The following is a 17,827-nucleotide window of genomic DNA, read 5'->3' as shown; positions in this document are numbered from 1 at the left end:
CAAAAAAAGATTTTGGCTTGGACTTCTATATGTATCTAGTTGAAAGAACTAGAGATACATTGAGCAATCAAGTCCCTTATTGCTTCAATACTGAGACTAATCCCAAAATCTATGAAGAAGCAATGAAATCTCGAGACGCACCTTTTTGGAAGGAAACTATAAATGATGAGATGGACTCAATTATGGATAATAAAACCTAAAAATTAATAGATTTTCAGATGCTAGTTGGATCACTAATAAAGATAATCACTCGTCGACAAGTGGTTGGATCTTTATGCTTGATGGAGGTGCAGTTTCTTGGGGTTCTAAGAAACAAACTTATATCACCGATTCAACAATAGCAGTAGAGTTTGTAGCACTTGCTTCGACTTGCAAAGAAGCTGAATGGCTATGAAATTTACTCTGATATACCATTGTAGCCAACACCTTTGTCGCCTATATCAATACATTGTAATAGTGCTGCTACACTTGCTGAAGTATATAGTCAAGTGTATAATGGTAAGTCAAGGCATATTGGTTTAAAACATAGTTATGTCAAACATTTGATCATAAATGGAGTCATATCAATTGATTTTGTGAGATCTAATGAAAATTTAAGTGATCCTTTGACAAAAGGGTTATCAAGGAACTTGGTGTTAAGAACATCAAGGGGAATGGGTTTAAAGTCCAAAATTATTGATCACTAATGGTGGAACCTCAATTCAACGCTAGATACAACGTCTAGTCTTGAATTCAATAAGTGAAAGTACATTATTCTAGTGGTTGGTGCACTATGTAAATTTAGACATCGCAAGGTAGAATAGTTCATATTATTCTCGCCAGTGCAAATATAAGAGTGAGTTATTGGACTCTTAACGAATCTTAAAAGTGCCATCAATGGTGGGGGTACTAAGATATCACCTATATGAATGTTGGTTTTCGGCAAACCACAAAGTTAATGACTTTGCTTTGTAACATTTATGAAAGGATAGTGATACAAGACCGTAAAACGTATCATTGAAGAACTTATGGCTGTGCATTGCTCAATGTGTGATGTGTTTATGAGGTTAATCCAATGAACAAGTGGATCAAAGCTTGTCTATCATCTTGTAGGATTGATTTTAAAGAACCTTCACTAAGATAGTTGTTCAATTGAAAAACACCATTATTTATGCATATGAGTATGAGATTAATCGGTGACCTTTTGGAAGTCCATTTTCTAAATTTTGAAAATGGCGGGGGATTGTTGAAAATTTTTAAATTTGTATCTAGTGATTCTGGAATGTACATACATGTATTGAATTATGAATCAAATGATTCTAAGATGTACATACATTGTGATAAATATATATTCATTCGTGAATATATTCATGTATGTGGGGATCCTTAAATGTAAGGATAGATTCATGTCTTTGATCATAAAATTATGTGATGCATGAATTAAAGTACATGAATTTGTATACAATACCTTGAATCTATTCATACAAGTAGTTATTAAGTCCATTTGTTTTTTAAACAATCTCTCCTATGTAAAGAGATCAAGTAGAAAGTGTTTTACTGTAGAAAATCACTTTTCTACAACTTTGAATCCTCTCAAAAAGCACTCCTTAGTTCAAGAGAGTTCGTCTTACTTTGTACAAGAATTTATGACAAACAAACTTCATCTTATCCTAAAGGATATTTGTCCAAGATTATTGTATGTTATACCGAACAAATAAATCCTAAAGGAAAGTGATATACAATCACGATTTGAAGCCAATTCTTATTAATTTGTTTGTCAGTTCATTGTAATACTCCCAACACCCCAGCCCTGTCCGTGATCATGCATGTATACATATTTCACAAATATGAAAGAAATCCAATAGGAGGTTCCGATCTCAGAACCATTATTTATCTTATATTTGTTTTGATACACAACCATAACCAAAGGGAGGAGACGGAAGAAAGGAGAATCGATCTCCCTCTCTGTCAGCATTAGAAGACCTCTAGGGCCAATTAAAAACAGGAAAAAAAAAAACATACACACACACACTTCAGAACTCATAATGAATTGATACATAGGGCCAATTCCAATGGGAACTGATAATGTAACCAGTGTCATCCTCAAATAGACATGGAGTCCATAAGCATTGCGTTTATATGGGCTTCAATTCTACGTTGATCAGTGAATCCATCTCCACGGTGCTTGTAAACAATTTCGCAGGTTCGTGCTAGATTGAGAATCACTTTGAGAATTTCTCTTGGAATTGTAGTAGACCTTAAGCATTCCTCATTCATAACCTTCCAAGTGTCCTCACACATCTCTTCAAACTTCTCCATTGCCTCTTCCTCCGACACATTATAATCTTTCATGTAGCATTCAATTGCTGTGCCACTGCCCCTTTCTTTCTCGAACTTGAAATGCAAAGAGTTTAAATAGATCAAAATTTTAATAGACATAAAATATGGGAACTCGAATAAGATGCACAAAAGGGTACTAACTATTGATAAAGCAAAAATTACATAAATAACAGAACTATATTTTGTTAAATTGATGAAAAGCATACATGTCTGAGTGAATATGCATATTTTACGTGCGACTTTTTTCATAGAAAATTAATAAGATCCAGAAACAAGAGTAATCATAAGATTATACTAGGTTGATTGCGCGAAGCAGATAGAAGTTTGATAACAAAATGTACGATTTCATGATGAAGTTGGTCAAAAAACTAAAACGACATGTGAAGAAATGTGATCAGTGAGTTAATCCATTTTGGAAATTCTATTTGTCGGCTTAGTCTTGTTTACCAATTAAATGCCAAAAAAAAAAAAATCAAACCTTGTGACTGCCAACATCATTAGTCAATCTGGCATGTGTTGTCAACGCAACAAAGAATTTGGGATTAGTTGACATCCAGTTGATAATGACGGGTATTTTACATTACGTGCAAGCTAAAAAATACCGAATTACACCCGTTCACTGCAAGTATACAGATCAACTAGTAGTTTAGGTATATATCGGGGTCGATCCCACAGGGAAGAGTGAACAATTACCGGTATTACTAAAGTTTCTTTATTATTTAGACTATCAATTAATGATAAGAAATTTAACCTACTGCACTTATACAAGAAATTAACAAATAAAAGCTCCTTAGGTTGTGGTATCCCTAACTACTCATGCAAGTGTTATATTTGGATCATTGAATACTACATCTAGGCTAATTATGGTGTAATTTCCTTATGCATTTGAATCCTACTTTCGTAGTGAATCAATTATACTTATAACTAATCCATACCTATTCTCATGGTTATGAAATTAGTTACAAGTTCATTTTTTCAGTGAAATTACATGAAATGAATCACTAAAAACCACATAGGTGCACCTCTACTTTCGTGAGTGTACTCCCTATGTTTAGCACTTCTTGAACTAATGTTAAATCTCAATTTTCATTGCAGAAATAACACCTTAGATAATCAGAATTAATGGTACCAGATTAATCATGATTTAAAGAGCCAAAGTACTAAATAAATTGCTCAAATCATAGCAGTCAATTAGCCAAATAATAAGCACTAACAATCATAGAAAGTTCAACCAAACCCAAGGCATAAACTTTAAAAACACATATTAGACATAAATTCCAGAACTTGCATATTAACTAAATTTGGAATCAAGTACAAAAGATAAAGAGTTGGAAAGGAATGTAACCCATGTCACTTGAGCTCATCACCTTGCCTTCTTCATCTCCATCTTAATCCTAGTCTAGCAATATACAAGAGTGGATGAATTACACTAGCTAAACTATCCTACACTAAGGAAATAGAAGAACTACATTTCTGCACTCTTCAAGCTTCTCCCGTATGATCTGCATGTCCTGGTTGCTCCCTATATAAACTGCTCCAAAAGCTCCTTTTCCATTGGTCCAAACTTGCTGCATTTGATTTCCAAATCTGAAATTGTTAAGATAGTCAATAGCCATTGTTTTTGACTTGAAAATATGCCAACTTTCTTGCCCTTTTGTCTTCTAAAGCATGTACACCGAATTCGAATTTCTTAGGCAGATTGTAGCTGGAAAGTAGTCAGAACACAAGAGAATTGACTGAGCAAAAATTGCAGAATTGCCGCCAGGAAAACGCGCCTCACAAAACGCGGTTACAAGTCACGTTTTGTGTACTCGCGTATTCACTTTGGTCCTTAACTTTCAGCTGAGATTTTCTCTATCATAAAGGCTGAACTGGATTTTTTTGTAAAACACGCAGTTGTAGCCCTTTGAAGTTAGCTTTCCAAATGCTTCAAGAATCATCCAAATCTGAGCTTTTGTAGCTGAGATATGATCGAAATACTAAACACTGGGTGGTCAGAGCTCTGTTTTTCCACTTTTGGAACAGCTGAGTTGAATTTCGGTATTTCAAACTTTTGGCTATGAAAACGGCTGAACTGAGACTTTGATGTCTTCATACCAATGTAGATATATCTCTTCAGCTTCAAAATGGTACCTGAAGATCACCTTGATTCCGATCTGTGTAGCTCCAGGATATAGTCAAAATACCAAAACGTGTCAGAGTTGTCCAAAACCTGGACTTTTCTTGGATTCAAATTGCCATTTTTCTTTTTACCACTTGCATAATTTATTTTCCCACTTTATCGCATGCTTCAATCATCCAAATATCTTCCTTAATGCTACTTTCATTTGATGATTGAATCATTAAACCTACAAATATGAAGTTTTTTACCATAAAAATCGCATAAAAGGCAATGTTTAGCCATTTTAACATAAAATGTAGTTTTTTTACGCAAAACCTTAGTTATTTTAGTTATTAAACTAAATAATCAAACCAAAATTAACTAATAAAACACACTAAAAATACGTAAAATAAACCCTTGTCAAATACCCCCACACTTGAACCATTGCTTGTCCTCAAGCAATAAAAATACAAACCAACAATGATCCAAAATTTGAAAATAAATATATGTAGCATTTCAACTTCATTTTCTCAAAACAAAGTAAATAACCATTATGCAATTATTCAATTAAGTTCAAGTACTCATAATATCAAGTAAAGGAGAGCCAATTATACCATCATTATAACAAATTCAAATCGATTTTTTTCATCCTTACCTGATTTCACAAGCAAGCAACTCATATGGTCAATAATAATGCTTCCTAAACTCATGATCATCTTTTAATTCTGTTTAAAAAGATATTTATTAATATTACATATCTAAATATTACTTAAGACGTGAGAATGCCTTTTGACGCGAGGATCGACATTTTTAGATGAAGATCACCGGTTACTCAACACTTCACATACTCAAGTTGCTTTGCATACTCTTAATTCAAGTACCGTTTTACGCGAAAGTCGACATTTGTAGATGAAGACTCCCGGTTACTAAGTACAAGAATCATTGGAGTAGAACAAATCTTATTCTATTTTTGTCTTTTTCTTTTGTTTCTTCATTTTTTTTTCATTTTTTTTAAAGTAAAGATAATAACATTCCCTCGAAAGCATAATCATGAGAAGAGTATTGCAATTATTGACCATATTTATCACTTAACTTATAAAATCCAATAAAGAGAAGAAATTTCATCAAATATGCAAAAAAATATAGGCATAATTTTCTCCACTTTAAAAGATATACTTTCCTACAAATGCAAAAATTATAATCACATAATAGTCATTTCCAAGTTAAATGAGAAAAGAAGTTTCCAAATCACATATATTTATCTCAAATGTAGAAGGAATTTGAACTACTAATGGTATGAAACTTGTTACCCCTTGGATAAAATTGAAAAAATATGAAATTTTTTGGGGCAAGTTTGCAATTTTGGACAAGATTTTAGAAAAATTTTGAATTTTAACACAAGTCCAATATTTGCAACTAATAATTCAATCACATACAATATATATAATCTCAATTCTCCCCCCACACTTAACATACACATTGTCCTCAATGTGTAAAAAGGAAAATCAAGATAAAGAAAGTAATACTCCCCTATGATGTGATTGAATATGAAGCTTCAAAATCCATTGTCCGTTTATCTCCAATGCTTCATGAGTTCCATTGAATAACCATTAGTAATAATAATCGAAACATAGAAAATAAGAAACAAAAGTGATAACAAAGGCTTAATAAAACAAAACGGCGATCCGTAATTTCAAACCTTTGTTTTGGTGATGTACCTATATAAAATATACAATAAGCAATTCAAGGTACAAGAAAATATATGAGGAAAAGAAGAAAAAAGAGAATCAAGGAATCTGCATTTTTTTTTTCCGAAAACGCGACTCATCAAAACGCGCCACCAAGCCGCGTTTTGTGAAGTCGCGTTTCTTCACATATCTTGCAGGATCGAAAACGCGACTGTGTTATAAAACGCGACTTGGAGTCGCGTATTTGAAGGCGCGTTTTTGGTTTCTGAACAGGCTGGAAAACGCGACTTGGTATAAAACGCGACTTCCTGTCGCGTTTTGAAGGCGCGTTTTCTTCAGTATAGGCGCAGAATTGAAAACGCGATTATGGAAAACGCGATTCTAAGGCGCGTTTTCAGCCCAAATGCGTTTTCTTCTGCGAAATTTTTGCAGAATGCCAATTTTGAAAAATTACAAATGATACCCCAATCACTCAAAATGCATCATAAATCATTTGTTTGTAAAATTTATCAATGTGCACACATGTAAAACATTAAAAACATGCATTTTAGCCCCTTTTAATGGATCAAAAACAACAATTACTCAAATCGAGGGGTTGAGTTCCTTGATCAAAATTCGCCTTTTTCACCTTATTTGGTCACTTTTGCTTCCATTTCCAATTCCTACAAATGAAAAATAACAAAATAACTCAAACACATACTTTAAACATAAAATCACACCAAAATAACATAAATAGCCAAAACATTGGGTTGCCTCCCAATAAGCGCTTTTATTTATAGTCGTTGGCTCGACTATTGAACCTCATTTTTCAAGGAGGCTTAGTTAACGAATAATCCACCATTTTTGGTCGTGGTGGATCATTAAATGGTGACTTTATAGCAAAAGTCACATGATCTAATGATAGGAGAAATGGAATTGACTTACCTATCCCAAGTGTTTCATAAATATTACCTTGAATATGCACCACTTGAGAATTCACCAAAGAAAATGTCATGAGAGTATCTTGGACAGCAATACCTTTAAAACATATACTTTCACTGCACTCCTCAAGAGGGGTGAAAAATGAGTCATTAAAACTCACCTCTTGAGGCTCAAAGTTAGTTTCAAAGGTATTATCATGTGAAATGGATATTTGCTCATTGAAATATAATTGAGATTCATCATTTTCATCCAAATGCAATCCATTTTCACATACAACATTTCCACCATTCATGCTAGGATCATTTTGCAAATTATTAGAAGAAATAACTTCACACAATACACTCAATTGCTCATTTATTCTGCCAAAGTGAGAAGTTAATTCATCTATTCTTTTTTCAATCCTATCAAAACGGTCGGAAGTCACATTAGCTAATTTTTCTATAGCTAACTCCCAAGATGGTTTTGATTCATATTGGACACATTCAGGTTGGTAATTATAAAAATATGAAGAATCACTATAAGTACCATGATTATCCGAACCATAAGCATTAGCACTATATCGATCAAAACAAGGATTGTAATGCTCTAATTCATCATAATAATCCACATTTTGTGCTTGCATACATGTATTAGTAGCATGATAACCTCCACACAAGTCACAAATCACATGATAAGAATTAAAAGCATTAACATTCCTTCTCTGCTCAATTTCATGCATCATGGTGTCCATTTGAATTTGTAACTTAATTACATCAAATTTTGCCTTTAAGCACCTTAAACCATCTTCAAAAGACATACCTTCAGTAATTTCTTGGTTACCTCTGTTGAAGGAGTTTTGCACTTGGTAACCATCCATTGCCAATCTTCCACTTCTCAAGCATTGTCCTCCAAATTGTCCTACCCTTCTCATCACCTAAAATTGCTTTTAAATAACTTAAGAGCAAGATTAGTAAGAAGAATAGGTTATAAAACACATACACACTTAAAACACAAAAATAACAGAAACATTATAACTAATATTATGTCTAAACTAATAAAGTTGCTCTTCACACCGATATTGCCAAATCTTCCCCGGCAACGGCGCCAAAAACTTGACGGGTATTTTACATACGTGCAAGCTAAAAAATACCGAATTACACCCGTTCACTGCAAGTATACAGATCAACTAGTAGTTTAGGGTATATATCGGGTCGATCCCACAGGGAAGAGTGAACAATTACCGGTATTACTAAAGTTTCTTTATTATTTAGACTATCAATTAATGATAAGAAATTTAACCTACTGCACTTATACAAGAAATTAACAAATAAAAGCTCCTTAGGTTGTGGTATCCCTAACTACTCATGCAAGTGTTATATTTGGATCATTGAATACTACATCTAGGCTAATTATGGTGTAATTTCCTTATGCATTTGAATCCTACTTTCGTAGTGAATCAATTATACTTATAACTAATCCATATCTATTCTCATGGTTATGAAATTAGTTACAAGTTCATTTTTTCAGTGAAATTACATGAAATGAATCACTAAAAACCACATAGGTGCACCTCTACTTTCGTGAGTGTACTCCCTATGTTTAGCACTTCTTGAACTAATGTTAAATCTCAATTTTCATTGCAGAAATAACACCTTAGATAATCAGAATTAATGGTACCAGATTAATCATGATTTAAAGAGCCAAAGTACTAAATAAATTGCTCAAATCATAGCAGTCAATTAGCCAAATAATAAGCACTAACAATCATAGAAAGTTCAACCAAACCCAAGGCATAAACTTTAAAAACACATATTAGACATAAATTCCAGAACTTGCATATTAACTAAATTTGGAATCAAGTACAAAAGATAAAGAGTTGGAAAGGAATGTAACCCATGTCACTTGAGCTCATCACCTTGCCTTCTTCATCTCCATCTTAATCCTAGTCTAGCAATATACAAGAGTGGATGAATTACACTAGCTAAACTATCCTACACTAAGGAAATAGAAGAACTACATTTCTGCACTCTTCAAGCTTCTCCCGTATGATCTGCATGTCCTGGTTGCTCCCTATATAAACTGCTCCAAAAGCTCCTTTTCCATTGGTCCAAACTTGCTGCATTTGATTTCCAAATCTGAAATTGTTAAGATAGTCAATAGCCATTGTTTTTGACTTGAAAATATGCCAACTTTCTTGCCCTTTTGTCTTCTAAAGCATGTGCACCGAATTCTCTTGCAGATTGTAGCTGGAAAGTAGTCAGAACACAAGAGAATTGACTGAGCAAAATTGCAGAATTGCGGCCGGAAAACGCGCCTACACAAAACGCGGTTACAAGTCACGTTTTGTGTACTCGCGTATTCACTTTGTCCTTACTTCAGCTGAGATTTTCTCTATCATAAAGGCTGAACTGGATTTTTTGTAAAACACCAAAGTTGTAGCCCTTTGAGTTAGCTTTCCAATGCTTCAAGAATCATCCAAATCTGAGCTTTGTAGCCTGAGATATGATCGAAATACTAAACACTGGTCAGAGCTCTGTTTTCCACTTTGGACAGCTGAGTTGAATTTCGGTATTTCAACTTTTGGACTATGAAAACGGCTGAACTGGACTTTGATGTCTTCATACCAAATGTAGATATATCTCTTAGCTTCAAAATGGTACCAAGATCACCTTGATCCGATCTGTGTAGCTCCAGATATAGTCAAAATACCAAAACGTGTCAGAGTTGTCAAAACCTGACTTTTCTTGATTCAAATTGCATTTTTCCTTTTTACACTTCATATTTTATTTTCCCCACTTTAATCCATCTTCAATCATCCAAATATCTTCTCAATGCACTTCATTTGATGATTGAATCATTAAACCTACAAAATATGAAGTTTTTACCATAAAAATCCATAAAATGCAATGTTTAGCCATTTTAACATAAAATGTAGTTTTTTTACCAAAACCTTAGTTATTTTAGTTATTAAACTAAATAATCAAACCAAAATTAACTAATAAAACACACTAAAAATACGTAAAATAAACCCTTGTCAGATAACATCCTCTGAGGCAGTATCCATGCCCAAGAAAGCTGCTGCTGACAGTAAATAGTATGTGCTTGTGACCATTCCATTGCTCAAGTAATCAGAAAAAGATGGCAATTCATTCGCAAGAAACCACTTCGACTGAGTGAAGCTTGTCCTCGCGTATTGTTTCCACTGATTAAAACCAAAGAATGGATGGAAATATTTGATTAGAAATGCTTAATTAAGGTATTGAACAATGAGAAGTATAAGGATGATTTCTATGGGTTTACTGCATCAAAGATTTTGAGCGTCTTAATCTAGGCTTAAACACCATGCACTAAACTTTGTAGTATCAAGTACATGAATTAAAAGTTTGACCGGTAGGTATATCAGTAAAACTTTTCTATGTTTTTTCAGCCCAGCAATCGATTTAGCGTTGTAAACAAAAAGCTTTTAATCGATGAATTAGTAGCAGAGACACTTATTAAATATTAACACAGACCATCAAATTAACATAGTTTTATAAATTAGCAACGTGATACCGTACTTCTTCCATATACTTGTCGAATGCAAAGGTTCTCTTCTTTTTAGCTAAATCTTCCTCAAGCTCTTTATTAAAATTCAGAACCAAAGTGTAGGCTGCCTTCATGTAGTCTGAGAGTTGATCGATTCCACTGCTGTCCCACCTGCAAGCAAAGAAAACTTCCTATTTCACCGCAAATTGTTATGCAGCAACAATATAGAAAAATTTGTCTACTGTTTCTGTAATGGTTTGCTGCCACATAATTGGACAGCCAGTTAAATGCTTTCTTTCTTCTTCTTGAACTTGCAAGGTTGTATGGTTAATTTGGGTTACGATAAGAGGAGGTTCCGATACAGCTATTTTAAGTTTAGGTCCATCCCTCTCACCTATAACAATTGTAATCTAGTGGCTATGGTGGCTTGCTGCTTCTACAGCTACTGTACTGAAGCCACCTATTCTGAGCATGCGAACCACAATGTATCCATCAAGAGTTTCACGATTCTGTCAATCTCGTATTCAATCTCAATGAATTCGTGGACAGCCTATCATGTGATGTTTTCCCCCTTATCTTCTAAACTATGATTATTCTGGACTGGAATATAAATTTTTCATCTTAGCAGCATGCAGGTTTAACAAGACATCAATGCATAGCAAGTTTGAGCAAATCCTTAATTAGTATGACTACATAGGAGATGTAGATATATGCATACCTTTCTACAGCTTCCGTAAAAATTTTGAGTTCATCTAAGGTGCCATACGCATCATAGGTATCATCAATCATTCCAGCCAAGACTGTTGCTTTTGTCAAAGTCATTCGAGCAAGAGAATAATGAGGTTCATAATAGGTTCCAACAGCCCAAAAGTAGCACTCCACAATTCTGTCCCTTGCGTATGGAACCTTCGATATGATGTCCAATTCCTTCCCCCACCTGTTTTATCATGAATATAATCAAAAAATGAAAACAGAAAGTTGCACGGTCATTAACGAAGCTGTCAAGCAGAAACATGGAAATATATACAAAGGCATTTGATGTGACAGTTAGGAAAAATATTGGAAAAGAGTGTTAAATCCGCTAACTCTTTCAGTAGTTTGCGTTTCGTAAAATTGTGGTAATTCTTAAAATGAAGGTAGTTTTCTTAATTAGGGCTTATGCGATCTACAAAGAAAATAGTTATTTGAAGGTTTCAAATCAACATAAAATGAATACAATGTTGTTTCAGAAACTGTTGGTGTTGTACTGTCCTACAAAACTCCAAGTGAACCTAAAATTTCACTAAAAAGCATGTATTATATACTTGTGGTGTTATTGTTGATAACAAAATCTTAGACCCGCCCACTGGAGAGCTGGTGCCTCAATGGAAGTACCTGATTATCTCAGAAAGGTCTTCTTTATACAACATGTGCAACAAGTGGTAATCCAATTTGGCAAGCCTTAGCAGCAACCTGTTACTAGACTCATCTTCTTCATACATGGAGATATAACAATAAGCCTCATATCTTGGGATGCCCTTATGCAATGGCTGCTCAAGGGCATGTTTCACTTTTTTTGCAAGAGTAGAACCCACATTGGGAATTTCCCGTGTCAGATGAGTAGTTGTGAAAAAAAGGGCTTCTTCTAAAATTTTATCACCATGTGTTCTGACATGAGCAGCTTCATAAAGACTTAGGAGACCCTTTATGTCATTGCATAAAGATTCCTTAAACTTACCATTAGCATCAAGGAACCCATCAAAGATGCCTGGATGGAATTTATTTAGCCAATAATAGTTAGAAAAATTATTTTTTGTACATAGCCTAGTCACAATTTTGAAGCAGTCAATTTAGCAAGAAAGTAGTGTACCACAAGATATATTGAAACCATGTTGCCTGAACAGTCTGAATTGAAGTGCTGCAATCGATAAATCACACTCTGCATGCTTCTCAAAGTTGGTGTAAGCATCATAATATTCTTGTAGTTGGTCTTCAATCTTGTCGCCAAAGTGATACGAGATGCCAAGTCGTTCTATATTATCTATAAGATTGAATTTCTCCATCATGGGTTTTTCAATTGCCAAAAGCCTGCTCACTTCTTCCTTTAACATTTCAATTTCTTTGGCACACATTTCATATCCCTGAAACAGTCAGTCAAATCTTTCTTCATTGAGATCGTCAAATTGGTCTAGTTAAGTTTCTTCAAAAATTCAGAATTATAGAAACTAAACAGTAGACAGAAACAGCTCAAACCCTGTCATTGTAACATATTTGTTCCCTTCGAAGTTAAGTACATGTGTTGTTTTACGGTTAAATGGACAAAACTGCTATCAACCTTATTTTTTTATTTTTTTTTTCAACTGCTGTCAACCTTATCCCCATTAGCATTCTACCCCTTAGACTTTTCTATTTGGCAGTTAAAACCCTACTTGTTATTTTTTATGGAAGTACCCCTTCTACATTGATTACCTTTCCAGAAATTTTTCTATATTCTTTTACCCTTTGAATAGGTAAAAATATAAAATAATAATATATAGTAGTTGGTTATCTATTTGTTTTCTCTTGTTATATAATGACAAAATATAAGTTTTGGTTTTCTTAATGTATCTAAATTATTAGGTGTCTAGACTAAATTTGCATATTAATTACCGTAACAAGCATATGCTATGTTGTCTACCATGTATTAGTGATAGTAAAAACAAGCAAATATACATATTACAAGAAAAATAATACTATTAAATAAAAGAAAGTTTAACAAAATGTGACAAGTTTACAAATAATAACTGGAAAAGGAACAATTAGGTAACCTGAGAAAAGCGAGAAAAAAAAAAAGCAAAGGAAAGGAATGAAGGAGACAAGGAAAAAAAAAGAAATGATAAATAAGGAGAAAAGAAATATAAACAAAATTAAGCTAGGGAATGTATTTTTCTCTAAAAAAAAAAATCAAGCATGGTTTAAGTGTCTACTTAAAAAGTTGGCGTGTAAAATTCAACTGATAGTAATGTTGAGGAAGTTTAATGCATGTAGCCCACCATGCTACTCAGAGAAACAAAAACAGCGAATCAGTGTCAAGTCGTGGTTTATAGGAAAGGAAATATGACTGATCAAACGTTTAGTGCTCCTAGAAACAATATGTACATGGACATGACTGGAGAGTTTATTAAAAGTTGGGATCCTCTGTGCAACCATCTGGTGCTAAATCCAATTCGAATTCCACTTATCACGTGAAAGTAGAAGAAACTTAAATAAACAATTCATGACAAGTTAAATAAATAGGACACTTGGTATAAATGTAAAAGTGACACTGAGGATCACATGTGGTTTATTAAGGCATAATCACATCAGCATTGATGGCAATAATTACAAAGGATGGGGGATCAAATGAGATAATGAGAACGTTTGCCAAACAAATGTGCCACATAAATCATCCTTTGATGTTCGATTCAGCACATATGCATGCAACTTAAGTTCCCCGAAGGAAAGGATCAAAGGAAGTATAACCTGCTTATCGAGAGTGAAAGAAGCGATGCGATGAGACCAAATGTTTTCTGGGAAGTCTGCTAATTGGCGGACAATCTCATGCTGATTGTTCAAGGGAACGGCAGTTTCAGTTGAGGCCATTTTGTTGGGTGCTAGTTGGGGGAATATTCAGCTTAACTACGTTGTATCTTAGTATGACTACTTTGTTTGATGATCAGCCAGAGGAATCCGTTTGCGTATTTATAGATCCAAACACTTGAGTAGTTAGGCAGTAAAGGCTGCGCAGGTAAATTGGTTGGATCAATATATACAACCATATTACATCTATCGGGTTTGGCTAACGGGGTACTTGTATTTTTCTTATTTCTTTTGTCCAACTTTGATAGTTTTATTTTCTCTTTTTATTTGTTTCAAATTTAGTCTACTTTTTAATTGAAAAATATAGTTAATCTGTAAATAAGGGTGAGCAAACGGTGCAAATGCAGTAATTCGGGTGTATGAATTCAGTAAATTCTGTTATTAGACTTATAGAAATTTAAATCGCTTTCAAATTTGAATTAGCAATACCCGAATTCATTTCACTCCCGAATTTGAATTCGAAAATGGTAATGAATTCGGGTTAACCGTTTTCATCTAAAAAAAAATTTCTGTTGAATCTTTTAATTGTAATTTCCAACCTAATTAAACTCTGTTATCAAGCGACACTCAGTCACGTTTATCGTCAAGCAAATATGGTCGCTGATGCAATTGCTTCAGCTCATTTGGGCCACAATGTGTTGTACAATGAGGAAGCATCTCTGCCACGTAGGATTAAAGTTCTCCTGGGGTTAGACAGGCTAGGGGTCCCCATATATCAGGCATTAGATAGCAGTGGCTTAATCCTTGTACTTTAAAAAAAAAAAAAAAACTCTGTTATCAAGTTTAATAGCTAAGTTACTACTGTAATCAATATAATTGCAAACTTACAAGCTACAACACCAAGTCAAAGGAAATCAACATCCAAATTATTACACACAAATTACAAATGCCAAAATTCATCAACTGAAAATCTGAAATGCAAATACACAGTACAACTACAAGTCAGAAAAGACTAAACATGCTAATCAGCTGATGAACTAATGAACTGAACTCAAAAGTTATTCAAATTAACGCACACTTTACAAGTTCACATTTCACAAGTCACAATAGATGAATTTTCATGTTAAATATATAATGTAATTTTAGAGCACACTAATACTTGCAAGTTATAAGTTACACATTCAAATATTCAATAATTCAAACATTAATGATGTACCAAACTATCAATATCTAAATTCTAATTACTAATTATGTTTATTGTTTAATATTTAATATTATACCTATACTTATTAATTATTATCTAATTCTAGTCATGTATAAAATAATAAGTATTATAGTTATGTTATGTATTGTTGTATATTTGTATTATTATAGTCATATAATAATGAACAAATACTAAAATAGTATATTGTATATCATTATATATTATTATTATCATAAGTACATGATACTACCATATACTAACTATTATTAATAGCATAATAATACTAAATAGCACTTACCTATATATTATATAATTTTATAAACTAATTTGGTATTCGAATGCGGTAATACGGTACCCTATTTTATTTTATCGAATTTGAATTTGAAATTGGTTATTACCAAATTCATAATCTTATTACATATTTCATACCATATTAGAATTCGATGAATTTGATAAATATCATTTTTGTATCAAATTAACAAATACTCGATTTCAAATTACTAAATTGAATTTAAATTCGGATATGAATTCAGTAGGTACCGAATTTGTTCACCCCTACTCTTATTTAATGTACATTGTTAGCAATGAGTATAACCTACCTTATTCATTAATTGCTTGGATTCATGGTTTGTATGGTGCAACTTTTCATAATATTGTTGTTATAATTAATGTAAAGGTATATTGAATAGTCACACTTCAAATATTAATGTAAGGGTATTTAGAAAAATAATAAATTAGATTTACTTTTTCAATAAAATTAACTAATTTTTTTTTAAACTGTGTGTAAAAAAAATCAAAACGCTCAAAGTGGGACAAAGGAATATTACTTCTTGATAAAAGTCAAACTAATTTTAAAAAGTATTTAAATTTGAGGAGTGTATTAAATGGAGGTGTAAAAGTTAGGTTTAAGGTAACGTAATATATCTATCAAGGTAAGATTTCGAACTCCCTGCCAATCATGTGAGAAGGATCACCTCGAGAGTAAGGCCTAATCAGGCGGACTAACCGACTAGTTGACCGTAAAAGAAACTTGAACATGCGCCACCAATTGCGTTAACAGATATTGAATGGTTTACAAAGTAGACAAGTTTGTTGGTTCAAGGTCTAATTAATTTCTCTTTATCGCCCTTTTGTTTTTGTGGTCGACAATCAAGTTTGGTTTGGACCTTTATGCCCCTATTCAGATGGAAATTGAAAGTTCTAGAGATATTAGAGAGAGAGGAATAGTAGTATTAGTTTGAATCTATCGATTTTTTTTTGTTTGACTGCTGACTGGGCACGTGGAGCAACCATGTCGTGACTATTGCTTGACCATAACAACATCGTCCCCATTTTCTCGACTAATTGCAAGTCTGCAAGACGACATTGTGGAAAGCCAAAAAGTTGTCAATACTGTCAACATTTTACCAAAGCAAAATAATGGCCTTAAGCAAAATGCATATTCATCAGATGCTCAGTAGTACGGTACCAAAGCACATGAGAAAATAATCGCACGTTGCAGCGTCAGAGACGCCCGTGTATGACCTTATCCGAGTGATGTATGGCTCTTATTGTTTCTGTTAATCACCAAAAATCTCAATGCAGTCACCACCAAAAATCTCAATGCCGCCTTTAAAAATCTCAATGCAGTCACCACCAAAAATCTCAATGCCGCCCTCAAATTTATGCAGAAACAATAAGAGCCATACATCACTCGGGTAAGGTCACCAAAAATCTCAATGTTGCCCTCAAATTTATGCAGAAACAATAAGAGCCATACATCACTCGAGTATGGTCATGGTCATGTCCGCTGGCTGCTAATCACCAAAAATCTCAATGCCGTCCTCAAATTTATGCAGAAACTGCAAGGATCGAAGACAACCAAGTGAAAGAGATAAACAATGTACAGATCACAAACGTAACAATAAGTAAATAGAAAGGAAAGAATTGCAAACCAATTAACTACCCAACTCCTCCTGAGCTTGTAGATTAATTCAAATAAATTTCTTCAAGTTGATGAATTAGTTCACCTCCTCCTTGCTCCGAACACCCCTCGGTCAAGTCAGAAAGTTTTACTATCCCTCAGGACAACCCTCACAGAGCTACACTCATGAAGTATTCACTCACAAATGAAAAGCTTACAATGAACCTCACATCACTAAGACTACAAATCTTCTTTGAAGAGTATTTTTTCACTAAAATCACTCTAGATCTTTTGTATCTTCAGTGTGCAAAAGTTGTTTTATGTATCTGAACAACCACTATTTATATAGGACCAAGAAAGTGCCTTATTAAAGCTTCCAACGGATAGAAAGTAGCTGAAGAGTCAACTAGCCGTTGGAGTATCGGACGTCCGGTACTCCTGTTTTTTGCGTCCGACAGCAGGCAGTGAGTTTGAGAAATTTTCTTCAATTCTATCGGACGTCCGGTGCAAGCTCTTTGTGCGTCCGACAGCAAACAAAGAGATTTGAAAAATCATCTTGTTTCTATCGGACGTCCGGTGGAGACATATTCAGCGTCCGATGGTTTCGTCGACTTCGAAGGATCCTATTGGACGTCCAAAGCATGCGTCCG

General features: G+C 33.8%; 1 protein-coding gene across 1 annotated transcript; it reads right to left on the bottom strand.

Annotated features, from left to right (window-relative positions):
* Nucleotides 1-1,879: 1,879 nt before the first annotated feature.
* Nucleotides 1,880-14,179, bottom strand: LOC113758646 (viridiflorene synthase-like). The gene is made up of 8 exons (XM_027301414.1): nt 14,014-14,179; nt 12,383-12,653; nt 11,908-12,280; nt 11,252-11,470; nt 10,566-10,704; nt 10,047-10,210; nt 2,798-2,879; nt 1,880-2,373 (listed from the first exon to the last, which is right to left on the bottom strand). The coding sequence occupies exons 1-8, from the start codon at nt 14,131-14,133 to the stop codon at nt 2,083-2,085; spliced, it is 1,659 nt and encodes a 552-aa protein (XP_027157215.1). The 5' UTR covers nt 14,134-14,179; the 3' UTR covers nt 1,880-2,082.
* Between the last annotated feature and the right edge of the window lie 3,648 nt (nt 14,180-17,827).

Source organism: Coffea eugenioides, unplaced genomic scaffold, assembly GCF_003713205.1.
Source record: "Coffea eugenioides isolate CCC68of unplaced genomic scaffold, Ceug_1.0 ScVebR1_623;HRSCAF=1329, whole genome shotgun sequence".
NCBI lineage: Eukaryota > Viridiplantae > Streptophyta > Magnoliopsida > Gentianales > Rubiaceae > Coffea > Coffea eugenioides.
Note: the sequence above shows the minus strand (reverse complement) of the source record. Positions and strands in the feature narration are given on the sequence as shown.

Excerpts from the sequence above, each read along its gene's own strand:
- LOC113758646 (XM_027301414.1), bottom strand. The coding sequence starts at position 14,133 with ATGGCCTCAACTGAAACTGCCGTTCCCTTGAACAATCAGCATGAGATT. Across the intron at positions 12,281-12,382 it reads TGGTTTCAATATATCTTGTG|GCATCTTTGATGGGTTCCTT; the intron begins GTACACTACTTT and ends AATTCCATCCAG. Across the intron at positions 11,471-11,907 it reads GACCTTTCTGAGATAATCAG|GTGGGGGAAGGAATTGGACA; the intron begins GTACTTCCATTG and ends ATGATAAAACAG.